General features: G+C 46.2%; 1 protein-coding gene across 1 annotated transcript in view; it reads left to right on the forward strand.

Moving 5' to 3' along the window:
* The window catches only part of ELP3 (elongator acetyltransferase complex subunit 3), a 125035-nt gene that overhangs the window by 10389 nt on the left and 97616 nt on the right, over nt 1-17030 (forward strand). The window contains exon 7 of the mRNA XM_081904108.1: nt 8736-8890. Within this exon, the coding sequence (XP_081760234.1) occupies nt 8736-8890 (155 nt within the window). The remainder of the gene's footprint in view (nt 1-8735; nt 8891-17030) is intronic.

Below are 17030 nucleotides of genomic sequence, written 5' to 3' on the forward strand. Positions count from 1 at the left end.
TGGTTGTGGATTCTTCCGGTCAGGTCGGCTAGCTCCAAAAAGTCCATCATCTTCATCTGCCATTCCTCCACTGTTGGTACTTCTTGTGATTTCCAATTTTTGGCCAGTAAAATTCTAGTTGCGGTTGTGGCATACGAAAACAATCTGACACCTTTCTTGGGCAATTCCAATCCTATTATTCCAAGTAGAAAGGCTTCTGGTTTCTTAATAAAGGTATATTTCAACATTTTTTTCAATTCATTATAAATCTTTTCCCAGAAGTCTTTCACCTTGGGACACGTCCACCACAAGAGCAGCCCCAGGTTGAGGCCATAGTAGAAGTCAAGCTGGAAGACGTAGAAGAGCATGGCTTAGTGTTACAAGTTCCTATCTGACCCAAGAAGCGAGGGAGACTTTTTGGCAAATGGAGCTGATAAAAGGGACTCCTATCCACTGCATCAACCTGCTTATAAAAAAATCAGAGCTAGAGCAAACACAGCTTCAGAAAAAGGACATAAATGTTTTGTACTATAAAAAATGCACATTGTGCCAATAACGGGATACTCACAGTGATTCCGTAACATTCTCCCATGGTGAGGCTGCTCTTAGAGGTGTTGTTCAAAGCAGCATACGAAAAAGGAAGCCTTTATTTTTAAAAAATATCTCACCAGGGTGGAACAAGGAGACTGGAATGTGAGAAGGAGCCAGACGCTTCTGGTGAAATCTTGGGATTCCCTTGTCAGCCTTTCGTATTCTTCTCTGTGCAGCTGGATCTCCCTTGCAGGCTAAGTTTGACATATGGATGGGGCCGGCCACACCTGTCAATCCATCTGACAGGTGGCTTCTCTTTCTTGCAGGGGTTTTGCCAAAACATACGATAGTGCTTTGCAAGGGACTTAGCGAGAATGATAGAATTGTAGAGTAGAAAGGGAACCCGAGGGTTATCTTAGCTTCAGGACTAGCAGCTAAGGAATCCCTGACAGATGGCCTTCCAACCTCTGTTTAAAAGCTTCCAATGAAAGAGAGTCCAGCACCTTCCAGGGTTGTCCTGATTTCCAGATCTTCTGAAGCCCCTTTCAAAGAGTTTCGATTTCTGTGAATGGAGTTGAGAGACGACCTAACCTGGGGAGAAAACAGTAAACACCTGATGAAGAGAGCACAGCAGAGGTTATATTTTCTGAGAATCCTCCGGAAAAACAATCTCTCAAAGGACCTGTTGATGGCATTTTACCACTGTACTGTTGAGAGTGTATTAACTTATGGTCTGTGTGTGTGGTTTGGGAGCTGCACGGCCAGGGAAAAAACAATGCTGTCCAGGGTTGTCAAGACTGCGGAGAGAATAATTGGGTGCACTCTTCCCACCTTGGATAAAATCTATGCTTCCAGGTGCCATAAGAAAGCTGCAGAGATAGCGCAGGATAGTGTGCACCCCGGAAATGATCTCTTTCAGCTTCTGCCTTCTGGAAGAAGGTACAGGGTTATGAAGACTAGGATTAGCCGCCTGAGAAACAGTTTCTATCCAAATGCAATTTTGGTTTTAAATGCAGTGTAAGGTAGTCTTTATGGGAGTATATGGTATTTAATTATGGGGTATCAGAGTTTTTAGGGGGTCAACCAGGCTGGGATAGCAGGCTTGTTCATTTCTGAATGTCTGGTGTAGATTTTCAATTTCGTTGTTCTGTATGGGACAATGACAATAAAGATTATCGTATCATATCCTATGAAGTGCTTTTCAGGCACCCCTCATGGATGACAGTCCCTGCAAAAACACCCTTTCAGCTGAGCCAGGTTTTTACTTGCCCCATACCTGTCGTAATGAAGGAATGGGTTTCCAAAACCCCAAAACTGACTGTGCAGGCAGTTTTTAAACTGCACCAAAATCCCCATTTCTCCTTAGCTAAAATGCATAAACGTCAGCCGTTGAGCAAATGCAAAACAAGTACACAGCTATCTCCCTTATCAGTTTGACGGCAAGACTGGCCTTGACTCTACCAGTAGAACAGACACAGACATATCTTATGTTCTGAACACAAATGATGCAGAGGCCCAAGTCTGGGACTAACGCCAGAGCATGTTCTCGGAAGTAGTGACCTCTTGCTCCAAGATAGGAGTAGGAACGGGAATATCCTTTTATGGTCAGGAGTGCAGGAAGGAAGATCCCTTTATGGTTAAGAGTACCAGAGCAGGAACATATGTGATGTCAACCTGTGTACGTACGCCGACGTGGTTGGGCTCCTAGGGGAGGAGTGAGAGGGTGCCTGGAGGATATATAAACTGCATGAAACCTGTCATTTCTTTGTACTTGCTGTGGACTCACCACGCAAGTGCCTTCTGCTATCCGGAGAGCAGAATAAACTCTTTCTTTGAAACAACCTCGGTGTCATTTTGACGTCCTTCCTCCTGTCCCGGAGCAACGCAGACCCAATCGGTGAACTCCAATAAGGCTACATTTCTTGGTGCATTGGCCGGGAACCCGCGTTCTCTGAGGACAAGGACGAAGGACCGGGGCGTCACTGCTCAGCGAACAGCTCGGTCGGCGTTGGTGGCTCCAAGCGCGCACCCTACATTTTCTAGGGGGAGCCCCCCACACCGTACCTGAGTGGAGACGCAGCAGAGACGGAAGAAAGACAGCAGCTGCACGGGGAAAAGGGTGCCCAAGGGAAGGGAAAGGTAGGCTCCACAGCTTGTTTTGTGGGAGTCAGGGGTTTGATCAGCCCCGCCCAGTAGGAGCAGTAGAGTGCCGCTGGGTTTAGCCAGTAGAGAGCAGTAGTGTGCCGCTGGTTTGCCGGTAGAAGAGCAGTAAAGTGCCACCGGTCTTGGGAAGTTTGTGGGTAAAGGGGTTGGGGAGGTCCATGGGGTTCGTATGTGTATGGGGTTTGTATGTATGTCTATTTATTTGTGTATGGGGACACTCCAGTGAATGTTTTGAGTGGATGAGACGTCGAGGCTCAGAGCCGCTGACGAAGCGAAGTGTGGTCCTTGTAAGGTGCGGTTCTTAGCAACATGAGTCCGTCTAGGCCACTAACAGGACGCGGAGAAAGGTGACTGAGTGAGAAACAATGTTAGGTGGTGAAGTGTCCCAGGGTTTAAGGAAGAGGGGGAAAAAAAAAAAAGGAAACCAACCCACACAGTGTTTTATTTTGGGGACAATTGGAAATGTCAAGCTACTGTTGAAAACCCTTGTAAGCTCCTTTTTGTATTCTGGCAGTGACCAGCATAGTTGCGTCCAGTTGGCTTGTATTGTATTGCCAACACGTGGAGTCCGGGAAAAAAAAATATGGGCTCTGCCGATGCGCAGAGACAACAGGAATAGAACCCTGCATGAAGGGGTTCCCGATTCTGCCACATCTACTGTGCTGCATCTTAGGGGGTTGGGAAACAGACCTTAAAACACCCAGAATCTTGCAGAGTACAAGTATTATTTTTTTTAAAAAAAAGGGTAGGATTATTTGGTCTTTAACATTAAAAGTGACATGAGTTGTTAATGAGGTCAAATTTTATATTTTCATGATAAAGGTGGGAAGGTTTCAATTACTAATATAATCATGTACTGGTTTCAGAATTTGAATGTCATCAATTCACTGTGCTTTGAGCTACCTGGTATGTTAAGATGTTTTTGTTAATAAGATTGTTTCTTATTGACTCTGTTGCATAAGGTACCCTGGTGGATTTAGAAACCACTTGTTAAATGTTGATCAAAAGTAAAAATGTACAAATGTATGAAAAAAGGTAGTGTTGTCAAAAGGGATGGGGTTTTAACTCCCCCATCCCATGTTCAGACAGATGAGAAGAGAAGTAAGAGGGTTACGGGGACAAAGCAGTAAATCATCCCCCTTGCAGTGTCTGTGTTTATAACACAGAAACAAAGACGCCATGCAGCCCTTGGTGGAGTCTGGAAACCAGGTTAAAATGGGGACAGAGAACACTAAGGAAAATTACAAATCACCAAATATTGCATAGCAATATTTAAATTCAACCAAAATTGATTTTTGCACTACCTTTATATTTTTGAAATGCGTATAATATTTTTATTTGTAAAAGGGATGAACAATTGTATGAAGGTGAAGTAGTGGTCTGTCGGAGAAGGCTCTTCTTTTGAAGTGAGATGTATGCAGAAGGTGAAGTAGTGGTCTGGGCTGGAGAAGGTAGAGGGAAGTAGAAAAGGTGAGAGGTAGAGGGTAGAGAAGTGAGAATGTTGGAACAGGAGAAAGGTTGGGTAATGGGTTGTAAAGACAATTGAGTGTTTTATGCTGATTAGTATCACTGAAATTAATATATTCATATGCTATTATTGAGAGTAATTAATACAGCTAATTATATGAGCAATAATATGCTATTATTGAGAGAGTAAATTCTTTTTATTCAGAGAGAATTTACTAAACATAGTAAAAGCCGAATAGTTAGAGGCTGTGTGACCAGCAACACACCTTAGTCACAGCCCTACATGGATATGTGGAGTGATCCACACTAAGATTCTTGGTTGAGGTTTTCATGAGTAAAACCAGCTTTTAAAGAATTCTGAATTAAGAACTAAGAATATAATATATTATGGAACAGCCCTCTTTTTGACTGGCTGGACAGCTAACCATCCATAAATTAACAGCAAGAGTAGGGACCTGGAATGTTGTTTGTGCTTTTTTTTAGTATGTCCCTCCCATGAAAGATACTCCTTGGATATCTATTAATTGAAAATTGAGATGGGCCTTTTTGATTTCTAAGTGTACATGCCAGAAGAGGTCTTAGGCAAAATAACTTTTATTTCCCTGTTCACATTTGGCTGTGGAAAGTGTTCCAAAACAAACATCTTATACGAGAAAAGGAGATACTGAAGCTCTTCGTGTTGATTGAACCTCCAAAGTTGTCAAATGCATTAGTGACAGCAGAATCAAGATGTTGATAGACAAATACCTCAATGCTTATTGATACAATTACCCCCCCAGAGGACTAGTGGGTAGATCCGACCCAATATTTTTGTGTTAATAATTTCTAAAGCTTCAAAAGCAAACAAAAGCTCTATTAGAGGCCCTTTCCTTCAACTATACAATCTTGCAGGAAGTGCAGAGAGTGTTGGGGTGTTGGGGTGAATAGCAAGTGTGTGTATTGAGAAACTGGGACTTAATTCATAAAGCAAATAACACCAAGCAAGAGGCCCCACTGCCTGTATTCGTTTGTTTGTGGCTTGTGCCTTTCTTTGTGGTTTCAAATATGGAAGTTATCAGGCACTTCTTATCAGGGCTGCTTGTATGCTGTCATAGCCTTCTACGTGGTGTTCTCTAAAATGTTCCTAGTGCTCTAGGTCAAATATTTAGTTCCACATTATGAAAAGGAAAAAGCAGGAACCTTTCCCCCCAAACAGTGTCTTGGTACCTGCTATCTCAACCCCCCCGACCCCCCCATCTGCTCTACCTGGGATTGAATTAAATAGATATGCCAAAAAAAGAGGGTGGTGTTAAAGAGTTGAGTTGCACTCTGTCTCCTTCTGTGTGTAATATACAGATGCAGAAATGAGTTTATATTTAGTCAGCATGAGTTGCTTATTCCTCCTGTTTAATAGGAATACCCTTTCTGACTGTCATCAGATGTTTTCTTATAAGAAAATTCAGCCATACAGCAGGTAGCACTTAACTTTTTCTAACTGAACCATAATTCTAACTGAACCACTGTCCCAAGCCAATTAAGTACGTGAATATGTATATCAAGGATTAAATTATTTGCAGATAAATAATAAATAATAAGAGGGGGAAACTAGGAAGGACTGTCCTACAGTTTATTTAAAAGGTCAATCAACTTCCAAATGCAGCCCAACAGAACCCCCTTTCACTGTGAATATTCTGCAGAAAGAATTTTAAACAGAAGCATATCTTAAAAGGAAAAGGTAGGATAATCATGGTAATAGGCTACCTTCCAAGAGGATCTCATTCTTTTGTGGTTTAATTTCTTCTTTTAATTTGTGTGTGTGTATGCTACAATCATATTTAGCTCTGGAAAAGAGCCAGCATCTGGTACATGTTTTTTAATGTGTTTTTAAGCTTTCTGTTTGTGTGAATGATTTCAGATGCCAGATCACCACCTGTGTTACCTTGTTAACGTACTTCATCTTTGTGTAAAAAGAGAGAGAGAGAGAGAGAGAGAGAGAGAGAGAGAGAGAGAGAGAGAGAGAGGATGAGAAGGGAAAATAATAATGATGATGATGATGATGATGGGATTGAATAATTTAGAAAGGACTTAAGAAAAGGAGGTGAAGTAGACAAAAGGACAGTACAAAAGGGTGTTTCAGTATATAAGATCATATAGCGATAAAGTGGGATAAAGCCTTTGGTCCTGAGGGCAGCAGAGTACAGGGATGGGAATTGGCTGAAGAAACAGAAGGCATTAATGAGGTAATGCGGCCCTTTGGATGTCCAGCAGTCCTTTGTTGGGCTCAAATTGTCGTTTTTGTGTGTGTAATGAATATATGCTATATGGTGATTTGTGGACCTAGTAGGTATCCAAAGCCATTTGCACATGGCAAAATATGTTTTTATCAAGGAAATTTTATCAAGGTAATTGTTAGACCCTGATGATGACCAACCTATAGCCTATTTGTCTGAAAAATTAACCACTACGGAACAAGGTTTGCCTCCCTGCATGTGAGCAGTAGTGGCGGCTGCCACTGACTAAAAGAGAACTGACAGGTTCACCTTTGGACAAGAAACTACGTGCGTCACTCCTCATGCTGTGCCAGCATTGGTGGACATGAAAGGAACTTATTTTTCTATCCCAAGCAGAGATGATGAAACGCCTAGCAGCTGACTTATATTGCCCATGCACCCACGGTTGCAGCTGCAAATTACTGAGACTCTTAACCTGGTTACCTAGGGGAAAGGATGGGCCTCCAACACCTGACTGCATATATTACAGCAGGCCTGATTTGAAGGATGAAGCAAACCCCAGGCAGTATGAGATTGGACATCTTCGACTCATCATCTCTCGGTGCCCTACAGACATCGCCTCATGCTTCTCCTCACTGCATCGGCTCAGCGCCCACCAAACGACCACCCTGCTGGAAGCTGGCATCTCTACACACGGCAAGAGAAGAATCCAGCGTGAACTAAAAGAGGACATTTTCTTTTCTTTCCCCTTGAATGAATATGTAGCTTTGTATATTGCTTTGTGGGAGGTACCCCAGGTATTAGAAGAAGGAAGGTATTAGGAAATAGATATATATCCCTGTGCCCAAATGATGCAGGTAGGGCTGAGGGGGGACATGGTTTTGGCCGGGATGGCGATCTTCTTATTTCTAGCCATCACCGCGCCCATACCACTTAAGGTAACCCAGCGGCTAATGAGAGAATGGGGTGCCCGCAACACGAAGAAATGGAAGCCTATTCTGCAAAACCGAACCAATTGCACGGTCTGCACCTGGAACCTCTTGCACTCTGTGACTTACAGATGCTTTGGGAGGAGTACCCCTCCTCCCTGTGCCTCGGAATGAGTCCTCAGCTACGGCCCCGATTTTGGGTTCTGCCGGATTTTGGGCTGCGTTAAATTTGACAGGAGGAGCCTGTGGCTTTAACACTTCTGACCATGGTGTAGCTATTCGACACCTGGCAACAGAAAGAGAGAAAGTAGCCCATGTTCCTGTCCCAACCTGGAACGGATGGGACATGTCTTGGTTGTCTGAGTGGCTTCCAAACCTTGGGTGGCTTAGAGGACTTGTAATGATGTTAATAGACTAATCTTGCTTCTTTTCTGCTCCTGTACACCCTGCTTAACGCAATGCCTGCAAAATATGATGCATAAAACGATGTTACGAATGATTCGGCCCCAGATTACAGCACTGACACGAGAATACCGGCCAGTACCGTGGGACGAGCTGAAAGGCTGTCCAAAAGAAGAGTAGGGAATGAAGGAATGGGTTTCCAAAACCCCAAAACTGACTGTGCAGGCAGTTTTTAAACTGCACCAAAATCCCCATTTCTCCTTAGCTAAAATGCATAAACGTCAGCCGTTGAGCAAATGCAAAACAAGTACACAGCTATCTCCCTTATCAGTTTGACGGCAAGACTGGCCTTGACTCTACCAGTAGAACAGACACAGACATATCTTATGTTCTGAACACAAATGATGCAGAGGCCCAAGTCTGGGACTAACGCCAGAGCATGTTCTCGGAAGTAGTGACCTCTTGCTCCAAGATAGGAGTAGGAACGGGAATATCCTTTTATGGTCAGGAGTGCAGGAAGGAAGATCCCTTTATGGTTAAGAGTACCAGAGCAGGAACATATGTGATGTCAACCTGTGTACGTACGCCGACGTGGTTGGGCTCCTAGGGGAGGAGTGAGAGGGTGCCTGGAGGATATATAAACTGCATGAAACCTGTCATTTCTTTGTACTTGCTGTGGACTCACCACGCAAGTGCCTTCTGCTATCCGGAGAGCAGAATAAACTCTTTCTTTGAAACAACCTCGGTGTCATTTTGACGTCCTTCCTCCTGTCCCGGAGCAACGCAGACCCAATCGGTGAACTCCAATAAGGCTACAGTATATGTCATATATGATGTTAGCTGTAGAGTGTGTCTTGGCCAAAATGGCCTCAGGAGCCAAATGGAGAGACCTGGATGCCCAATGATCATTTTTCAGGAGTTGCCCAGAGTGGCAGGAGCAACGCAGTCAGATGGGCGGGGCAGAAATAATAAATAAAAATTATTATTTTAGCTTCTGCATCTCCCCATCTCCTTAAAGCCATGGTGTCTCATATGTTCATCTTACTTTTCGCAGCTGAAGCAGCTGGGTCACAGTGTGGACAAAGTGGAGTTCATTGTGATGGGCGGGACGTTCATGGCACTTCCCGAAGAATACCGGGATTATTTTATCCGCAACTTGCACGACGCTTTATCGGGCCATACGTCCAACAACGTGGCAGAGGCTGTCAGGTAAGGTGCCCCCTCGGTTGCAGGTTCTGAATGGCTGTTCTCGTTTTTTTTGTGTGGTTGGCTTGGTTTTCTTGCATCGAGAAGCTACACAGCGTAAGGAACTGCGTACGGCAGCCTTCGTCAGCCTGGTGTCCTTTCAGTGTTTCGGGGCTGGACTTCCAATCCCATCAGCCTTGGCCAGCATGGCCAATGGTGAGGGATGATGGGAGTTGTAGTCCAGAACATCTGGAGAAGCAGACTGGATGTGTGCTAAGTCCTTACCTGTATTCATTGTAAACATACGATTGTGTATCATCTGACCCGTCTACTGCAATTATTAAGTTTGCCGATGACACCACAACAGTGGGTTTAATAACAGGTGGAGACGAATCAGCGTACAGAGGGGAGGTCCAAAAAATATCTACATGGTGTCTAGGGAACAACTTGCACCTTAATATCAGCAAGACAAAGGAGATGTTGTTGGACTTTTGGAGGAAGAGAGGAGAACTAGCCCCGCTATACATCGGGGAGGGCTGTGTGGAGAGAGTCTCTTCCTTTAAATTCCTAGGAGTTTTTCTCAGTGAAGACCTTACTTGGAAAATAAATACAACCCAAGTGGTTAAGAGAGCCCAACAGAGACTCCATCTCCTCAGAGTATTGCGGAAGAACGATGTCAATCAACATGTGATGATCTCCTTCTACCGGTCCACAATAGAAAGTGTCCTTTCATACTGCATCACCGTGTGGTACGCTGGTTTGACCTCATCTGATAGGAAGTGCCTACAGAGGGTGGTGAATACAGCACAAGATATTATGGGCTGTCCTGTGAATCCACTGGATGAAATAGCGGAAGAACGTTGCCTCAGGAGAGTGAGGAAAATTCTCAATGATGATTCACACCCTGGCCGCCACTTTCTTGATCTCCTGCCGAAGATATAGAAGATATAGAAGCAGGATTAGTCGCCCCAACAGGGTAAAGAACAGCTTCTGTCCTGGGTAGTTAGGCTGCTGAATGAAAAGATAACAACAGGGCAACTGATGTTCGGGTCTGGTGGGTGTGCGTCAGTAAATGAGGGGAATTAAGGCTAAGAGAGCTGAGTGGGGGGTGCTGGTGTAATCTCACTGTATACAAGTTCCAGTTACAGATAGGTAACCGTGTTGGTCTGCCATAGTCAAAACAATTTTTTTTTTCCTTTCCTGAAGAAGGTATCTGAAGTAGTGTGCATGCACACGAAAGCTCATACCAAGAACTAACTTAGTTGGTCTTTAAGGTGCTACTGGAAGGAATTTTTTTTTGTTTTGTATACAAGTTGTACAAGTGACAACAAAGTATTTCAATTTCAATTTCACTAGGCTGGTGAAGGCTGGCCAAAAAGGTTCATTGGCAAAGATTTATCAAGCTGTTTGGAATGAATCTTCCGGTACTGAATTGGTTTTTCTCTGAGATGATTTTTCGGAAGCTTAATGGATAGTGGAAGTTGGGGTTACCTGGTACAGAGGACCATGCCTCTCTGATAGTTGTGCAGGGGTTGGATTTGGACACATGTGGAAGAAGCGTTTGAGGAGTGTATCGTTAAAGCTCTGGGTTGCATCCAGCATTAGTCCTACTTAAGAGTAGACCCATTGAAATGAGCCCAGCTGTCTACTCACTGAACCAGCCAGGCGTCCGTAGCCACAAATCTTTCTGCGCAATGGTAAAGATCAAGAAAAATCAGGCACAGTGTTCAGCCTAAGTTTTTGATAGGGTTCTTCCTCTGGAGGGCAGCAAATACTTAAAATATCCCTTTACATATTTTCGTGTTCCGTTCACTGATGTTGCTTGCTTGAGGCGCCTCCTCATATTACACTACTGTTCAGGAGTGAGATGGCACCCCCGCACCCCCCATTAGTCATTTCAGTGTCTGCAAGCATGCAGCAAAAGTATTGTCTGGTGAGTAGTCCACGCCACTGGCTGTGTGGTGCTGCACTGAACTGACATGTTGCAGGCTGGTCTCTCCCATTCACAGGTCTAATTCACCGGCAACCTCTGGCCCTAATTGGCCGCACCAGGCCTCTCTGTTTAGCCCACGAGGCCATTTTGGCCAAGCCACGTCCACCTGCCCTACACCTGACATCACATTGAGTGTGGGGAAAGTACAGGTGCGGCTGGCCTGCTCCAAAAACATGGTTGTGGGCGCTGCTGACCACCTGACTGGTGGCATCTGCCCAAGCTGGATCTTGCATAGAACGCTGCGCGGTGCTTTGAAGCCCCAGCTGACTGTTGGGGCTTCAAAGCACCGCATGGGGGGAAAACAGCTCCTGGAAGATGTCACTGTGATGTGTGATGATTGGCAGGAGGTTGGCCCTACCCATCTGTCACGCTTGGCCCTCAGGAGGGTAAGGAGAATCAGGATCCAGCCGGGGGGGGGGGCTGATCAAGTGGAACATGCCTATTAATTTCAGTGGGTCTGTGCAATGATTAATGTTGGATTCAGCCTCAAATAAAAATGTCCCTTGCTTTGGACATTTGCTTTCCACATTTGGAATTTGGAATCAGTAGCCTGGATCCACCCCACCTCCACTGCTCAACAGGTAGTCTGGCAGGTGGGTGAGGGTTTCCACCTGTCAATCAGCTCATGCCATCACAGCTTCAGAGGAGCCCACCTTGTACTTTTGGTGTTTCGCTTCTGCTTTTTCTTACTGATTTTATTTATTCATTTATATATAAAAAATTATGTACCGCTATGTCTTAAGAAACAGACAAAGCGATAAAACACAAAGGCCCTGCGACAAAAACCACAAAAAGGTTAAAAACAGGCATCACTCAACCATTGTGGGAGAACGTACCCCTAATTGCCTGCATATGCCTGGTAGAAAAGAAAAGCTTAACCGTTTAAAAGTTGGAGCGGAAGGTGCCTGCAGAATCTCTAGTGGCAGGGAGTTCCACAGGACTGGGTCGGTGACAAGTTTCTTGTTGTTGAATGAGCCTCGCCAATTCAGGGAATGCCAGACGATGCTCCTGCCTATGATCACAGTGATGGAGCTCTGACATAAGGTTTAAGGTGACCCCTATTCGACACTGCTTTAATGGCTTCAGGCTGGGAAGGACTTTATTGTTTGTAAAATAAATTTAAAAGCACCCAGCTGGTGGAGAGTGCGAAAGCAGGTCCCTGCCCCCTTGTAAATCCTGCCCAGCCCCACACCCTGGTCAGTATGTGTGTGTGTGGGGACTTCATTTGTCACCATCTGCAGGCTGCCAAGTTGTTGTTAATCTCTTTGTGGAAATGCAGAATCTCCTGGCTGCCATGATCCATGGCTGGAATGGGTTCCTGCGCTCACAGAGTGATCTTGCTGCTCTGTGGGCTTTCTGACCAGGTAGCAGGTAGCCAGAGCCAGTGGAAAGTTCCAGCAGGAGCTCTTTCTCCCAGGCAACATCAATACCTGGAGGAGCTGGCAGGGGTGTGTGTGTGTGTGTGTTGCAGGATTCGCTCACCCAACCGCAAGGGATTTTCCTTTTGTCAAGAGCGCCTGTCACTGCTGATGAACGAAGTTTTAATTTTATCTCTTGAGAACACAAGGCATTAAGGGGATTTCAGTACATTTCCTGGATCTCTATCAAACAAGGAGGGGGGGGGACTTGGCGATAAGGCAGAGAGCAGCCCTTCGTGGGAGGACAGCTGTCTGTATGGCAGAAGAGCCATTATTCTGCTGTCGGCTCCCCCCCCCCCTTCGTTCTTCTGGAGAAAGGCTTTCACCTGTAGGCATCAAAATGCAAAATTGCGCTGGGGAATTGTGAAGGTTGGGGGGGGGGAGAGATGTTTGAGCCCAGAGAGGGGCTTAAATCCTAGGTGCAAATTCTCTTTATCTCGCTTTCCCCCTCTGACTCATTTCTGGCGAGGGGAGGAGACTCTGATCCCGTTGTGTGACTCACCCTCTGCAAAAACGGAGCAAAGTGAAGTTGAACTTGCTAGGAAGTTGCCGGCAACTTTTGGCAAGGGAAAGGGAGAAAAGATAAAGCTGCGTTCCAATCTGGTGCTGTTCAAAGAGGCTTAAGAGGCTTCCAAACGAATTGGAAAATGGAGGGCAAATCTTTCAGCTGTGCTGGGCTTATTTTGCCGATGGGAAAGAGGCTAGAGCATGGATCGGCAAACTAAGGCCTGGGGGCCGGATCCGGCCCAGTCGCCATCTCAATCCGGCCTGCGGACGGTCCGGGAATCAGCGTGTTTTTACATGGGTAGAATGTGTCCTTTTATTTAAAATACATCTCATAAAAAGGCATATTTGTGGAGCCTTCCTGGTGTTTTTACATGAGTAGAATGTGTGCTTTTATTTAAAATGCATCTCTGGGTTATTTGTGGGGCCTGCCTGGTGTTTTTACATGAGTAGAACGTGTGCTTTTATTTAAAATGCATCTCATAAAAAGGCATATTTGTGGAGCCTTCCTGGTGTTTTTACATAAGTAGAATGTGTGCTTTTATTTAAAATGCATCTCTGGGTTATTTGTGGGGCATAGGAATTCGTTCATTCCCCCCCCCCAAAAAAATATAGTCTGGCCCCCCACAATGTCTGAGGGACAGTGGACCGGCCCCCTGCTGAAAAAGTTTGCTAACCCCTGGGCTAGACGACTCGCTTGTCGAAAGCTTACTTCTACGGTGTCCAACATATATATGTGTCCCCCCGCTTCTGTAATTCGGAGGTGTGGCAAGGTGGACCCTCCTTCCTTGGAGGCTTTTAAGCAGAGGTTGGATGACCATCAGTTAGGGACCCTTTGGCTGTGATTCCAAGGGTTCCAGGGGGTTGGGCTAGATGATCTCTGGGGGTCCCTTCCAACTCGACAGTTCTGTGATTCTATTCTACCTACAGTCTTCTTGTACTTTATTTATTGCATTTATATCATGCTTTCAAAGGAGCTCAAGGTGGGGCACATAGTTCTCCCCTCTCCTCCATCCTGTCCTCACAACAGCCCTGTGAGGTGGGTCAGGCTGAGAGGCTAACTGGCCCAAGGTCACCCAGGGAGCTTCATGGCTGAGTAAGGGGGATCTGAACCTTGGTCGCCCAGCTCCAACCACTACGCCACGCTGTCTCTCTTGGACCGCCTTTTCCGTGCCACTTCTTGCATCACTGTTCCCTTGACGCAACTGCTGTGCTGATGGCATCTTGAAACAATATTCACTCTTCTAGCTCCGCCGCTTTCGTTTTATTATAGGTGTTAAATGGAAATGAGATGCTGCTGCTGCATTGTAATATCGTCACAAGATCCAGTATCTCCCAAGCAATTTCTTCTTATTATTTTTTAAGGAGATGCAGGGTGTTATTTTACATCTTAATATTTCCTGAACTCTTGGTAACTTGGCCAGAATGCATCCCCCACCGCCATATTTAGATTGGGGAAGCTCTTCCACTGTTGCGCTTCAAAGATGTGTGTCTGTGTCTTGTCTCTGAGTTTCCAGATCGGTATTCTGTCTTCAGGATTGCCCCAGTTGGTGTTTATTTATTTGCTGTTTGGTTTTATAGCCCCACCTTTTCACCACATGACCCTAGGGCGGGCTACAAAAATATTACAACTGAAATTGTTAAATGAAAATACAAAAGCAACCAACATCGGAATAAGAAAGATAGCTGTGCAGGAGGAAGGGAGATGTCATCTCAACCAAAGAGAGCCAGTGGTAAGATCACGGTGGTCCAGTACGTGGCCAAAGGGCGCATGTGGCCCTTGAGACCTTTTTTGGTGGCCATCGGCAACCTTTGACATCTCCCCCAAGTCTTCTTGCTGCCTTCTCAAAACTGTGTGTAAATCAGGTACTGGGTTCGGACAGGGTCCTAGGGTAGGGTTACCAGACGTCCCCGTTTCCCGGAGACAGTCCCCGGATTTGCTAATAAGCCCCCGGACAAATTCCATCCCTGGATTTCATCTAATGTCCCCGGGAAACGCAGCAGTGGCAGTCTCAGCAGCCCGGAGCAGTTGGCTCTTGGCTGGCTTCAGGAGCTACTCGGAAGTCCCCATATGATGGTGGTGCAGGGGCTCTCGGATGCAGCTTCCAAGCTGCCTCCACCTTCCCTGACCCCAGCAACTAAGCTGCAAAGGGAGGCTTCATGCTGCCTGTCAGAGCAGCCTCCCAACTCCTACTTGCGTGCAAGCAGGGCGGGGTGGGGATCTCTCAGCTGTAAAGGGAGGCTTCAGGCTGCCTATCAGAGCTTGCGTGCAAGCAGGAGGGGACGGGGATCTCTCAGTTAGGCAATAGGAAGCCTCCCTTCCCAGCTGAGGGATCCCTGCCCCCTTCTGCTTGCACGCAAGTAGGAATGGGATTGGGGCTGCTCCGATGGGAAGGGAGGCATTGCGCTTCCTGAGAGATTCCTGCCCCCTCCTGCTTGCACGCAAGTAGGAGTTGGGACGGGGCTGCTCCGAAAGGCAGTGTGAAGCCTCCCTTCCCAACTGAGGAATTCCTGCCCCCTCCTGCTTGCATGCAAGTAGGAATGGGATTGGGGCTGCTCCAATGGGAAGGGAGGCATTATGCTGCCCGAGCCTTGCTTCCGCCACCACTCTTGGCCCTCCTTCTCCGCCTTCCATGCCTGACCCACCGCGCACCACTTCCCCACCACCACCAAAGAACCAACAACTCAGAGGCTGCCCAGGCTCATGGAGAAAGGAGATAGAAGCTTCGGAGGAAGGGGAAACATGGCGGTTGAGGTCAAGGCGGTAGCCACCCTCTGCCACCGCCATCGCTGCAGCATCAACGTCCCGAACATGTAGTATTTATTTATTTAAAGTGTCCCCGGATTCATTGAAAAAAATCTGGTGAACTTATCCTAGGGACCTCCATCCTCCTATCAGAGCCTTGTGCCACCTTCCCAAAACCCTGCACCTCGCTTACCTGGCTTTGGGAAGGCAGCACAAGGTGTGGCAGGGGCGGCATCATATTTTGGCCTTGCTCCCCCCTGCGACAAGGCACTGTGTCCACCAGGTTCCGTGTCAAAGTCCTCTTGCAGCACACTTAGCATGAAAGGTTGGTCTGCCTGGGTTGGAGTGTTGGACTAGGACCTGGGTGAGTGCCGGGATCAAATCCCCACTGAACTGTGAACTGGGTGACCTTGGACCTCTCACCCTCACCTGCCTTGAAGGGTTGTTGTGGGATTAAATGAGGAGGGGGAGAACCAGGTATGTCACCTTGGGCTCCTTGTGGAAAAGGTGTGTTCGTAATGCACTGGAAGCAGCTGATGGGCATTGTAGTCCAGAACATCTGGAGGGCACCAGGTTGGTGAATTCTGATTGTAAGCAACCTGTCATCCTGGAGCAACTCATTTCTAGTTCTGAAATCCATCTTCAGTGGGATGACTTAGGAGTAAGTTGAAAGAGGATGAACTAACTGCCAGCAAGATTAAAAGCTATTGATTTGTCTCTCCCCTTTACGCATTTCTTTTTGTTGTGTTTAACAATAAACCATGTTTTGAACAATAAGAGAGCTGCTGTTAATGGATGCAGTTCAGTTCTTGAGAAGAAGACGGGAGTGGCTTAATCGAGAACTTCGGCAAAGGCATGTGAAGACCCAAAGAAGCTGAGATTCCTTTATACATATATATATGGCTCATCCAGTGTTGGTATCAAGGTAGCTGTCTCTGTGTACTTAATGGATGCAGTTATGCTTAGACTCTCCTCCCCATTATGAAATATAGAGACGTAGTCAAACTAGGGAACTATCCCTCGGGAGGCAAGGATGGCCACCAACTTTGTTGTTGTTATTGTTGTTTAGTCGTGTCCGACTCTTCGTGACCCCCTGGACCAGAGCACGCCAGGCACTTCTGTCTTCCACTGCCTCCCGCAGTTTGGTCAAACTCATGCTGGTAGCTTTGAGAACACTGTCCAGCCATCTCGATGTCTCTGCTTTTTAAGATGCTGTCTAGGTTTCTCATTGCTTTTCTCCCAAGAAGCAGGCGTCTTTTAATTTCGTGACTGCTGTCACCATCTGCAGTAATCATGGAGCCCAAGAAAGTACAATCTCTCACTGCCTCCATTTCTTCCCCTTCTATTTGCCAGGAGGTGATGGACCCAGTGGCCATGATCTTCGTTTTTTTGATGTTGAGCTTCAGACCATATTTTGCGCTCTCCTCTTTCACCCTCATTAAAAGGTTCTTTAATTCCTCCTCACTTTCTGCCATCAAGGTTGTGTCATCTGCATATCTGAGG

Source organism: Podarcis melisellensis (assembly GCF_964234715.1).
Source record: "Podarcis melisellensis genome assembly, chromosome: 3".
NCBI lineage: Eukaryota > Metazoa > Chordata > Lepidosauria > Squamata > Lacertidae > Podarcis > Podarcis melisellensis.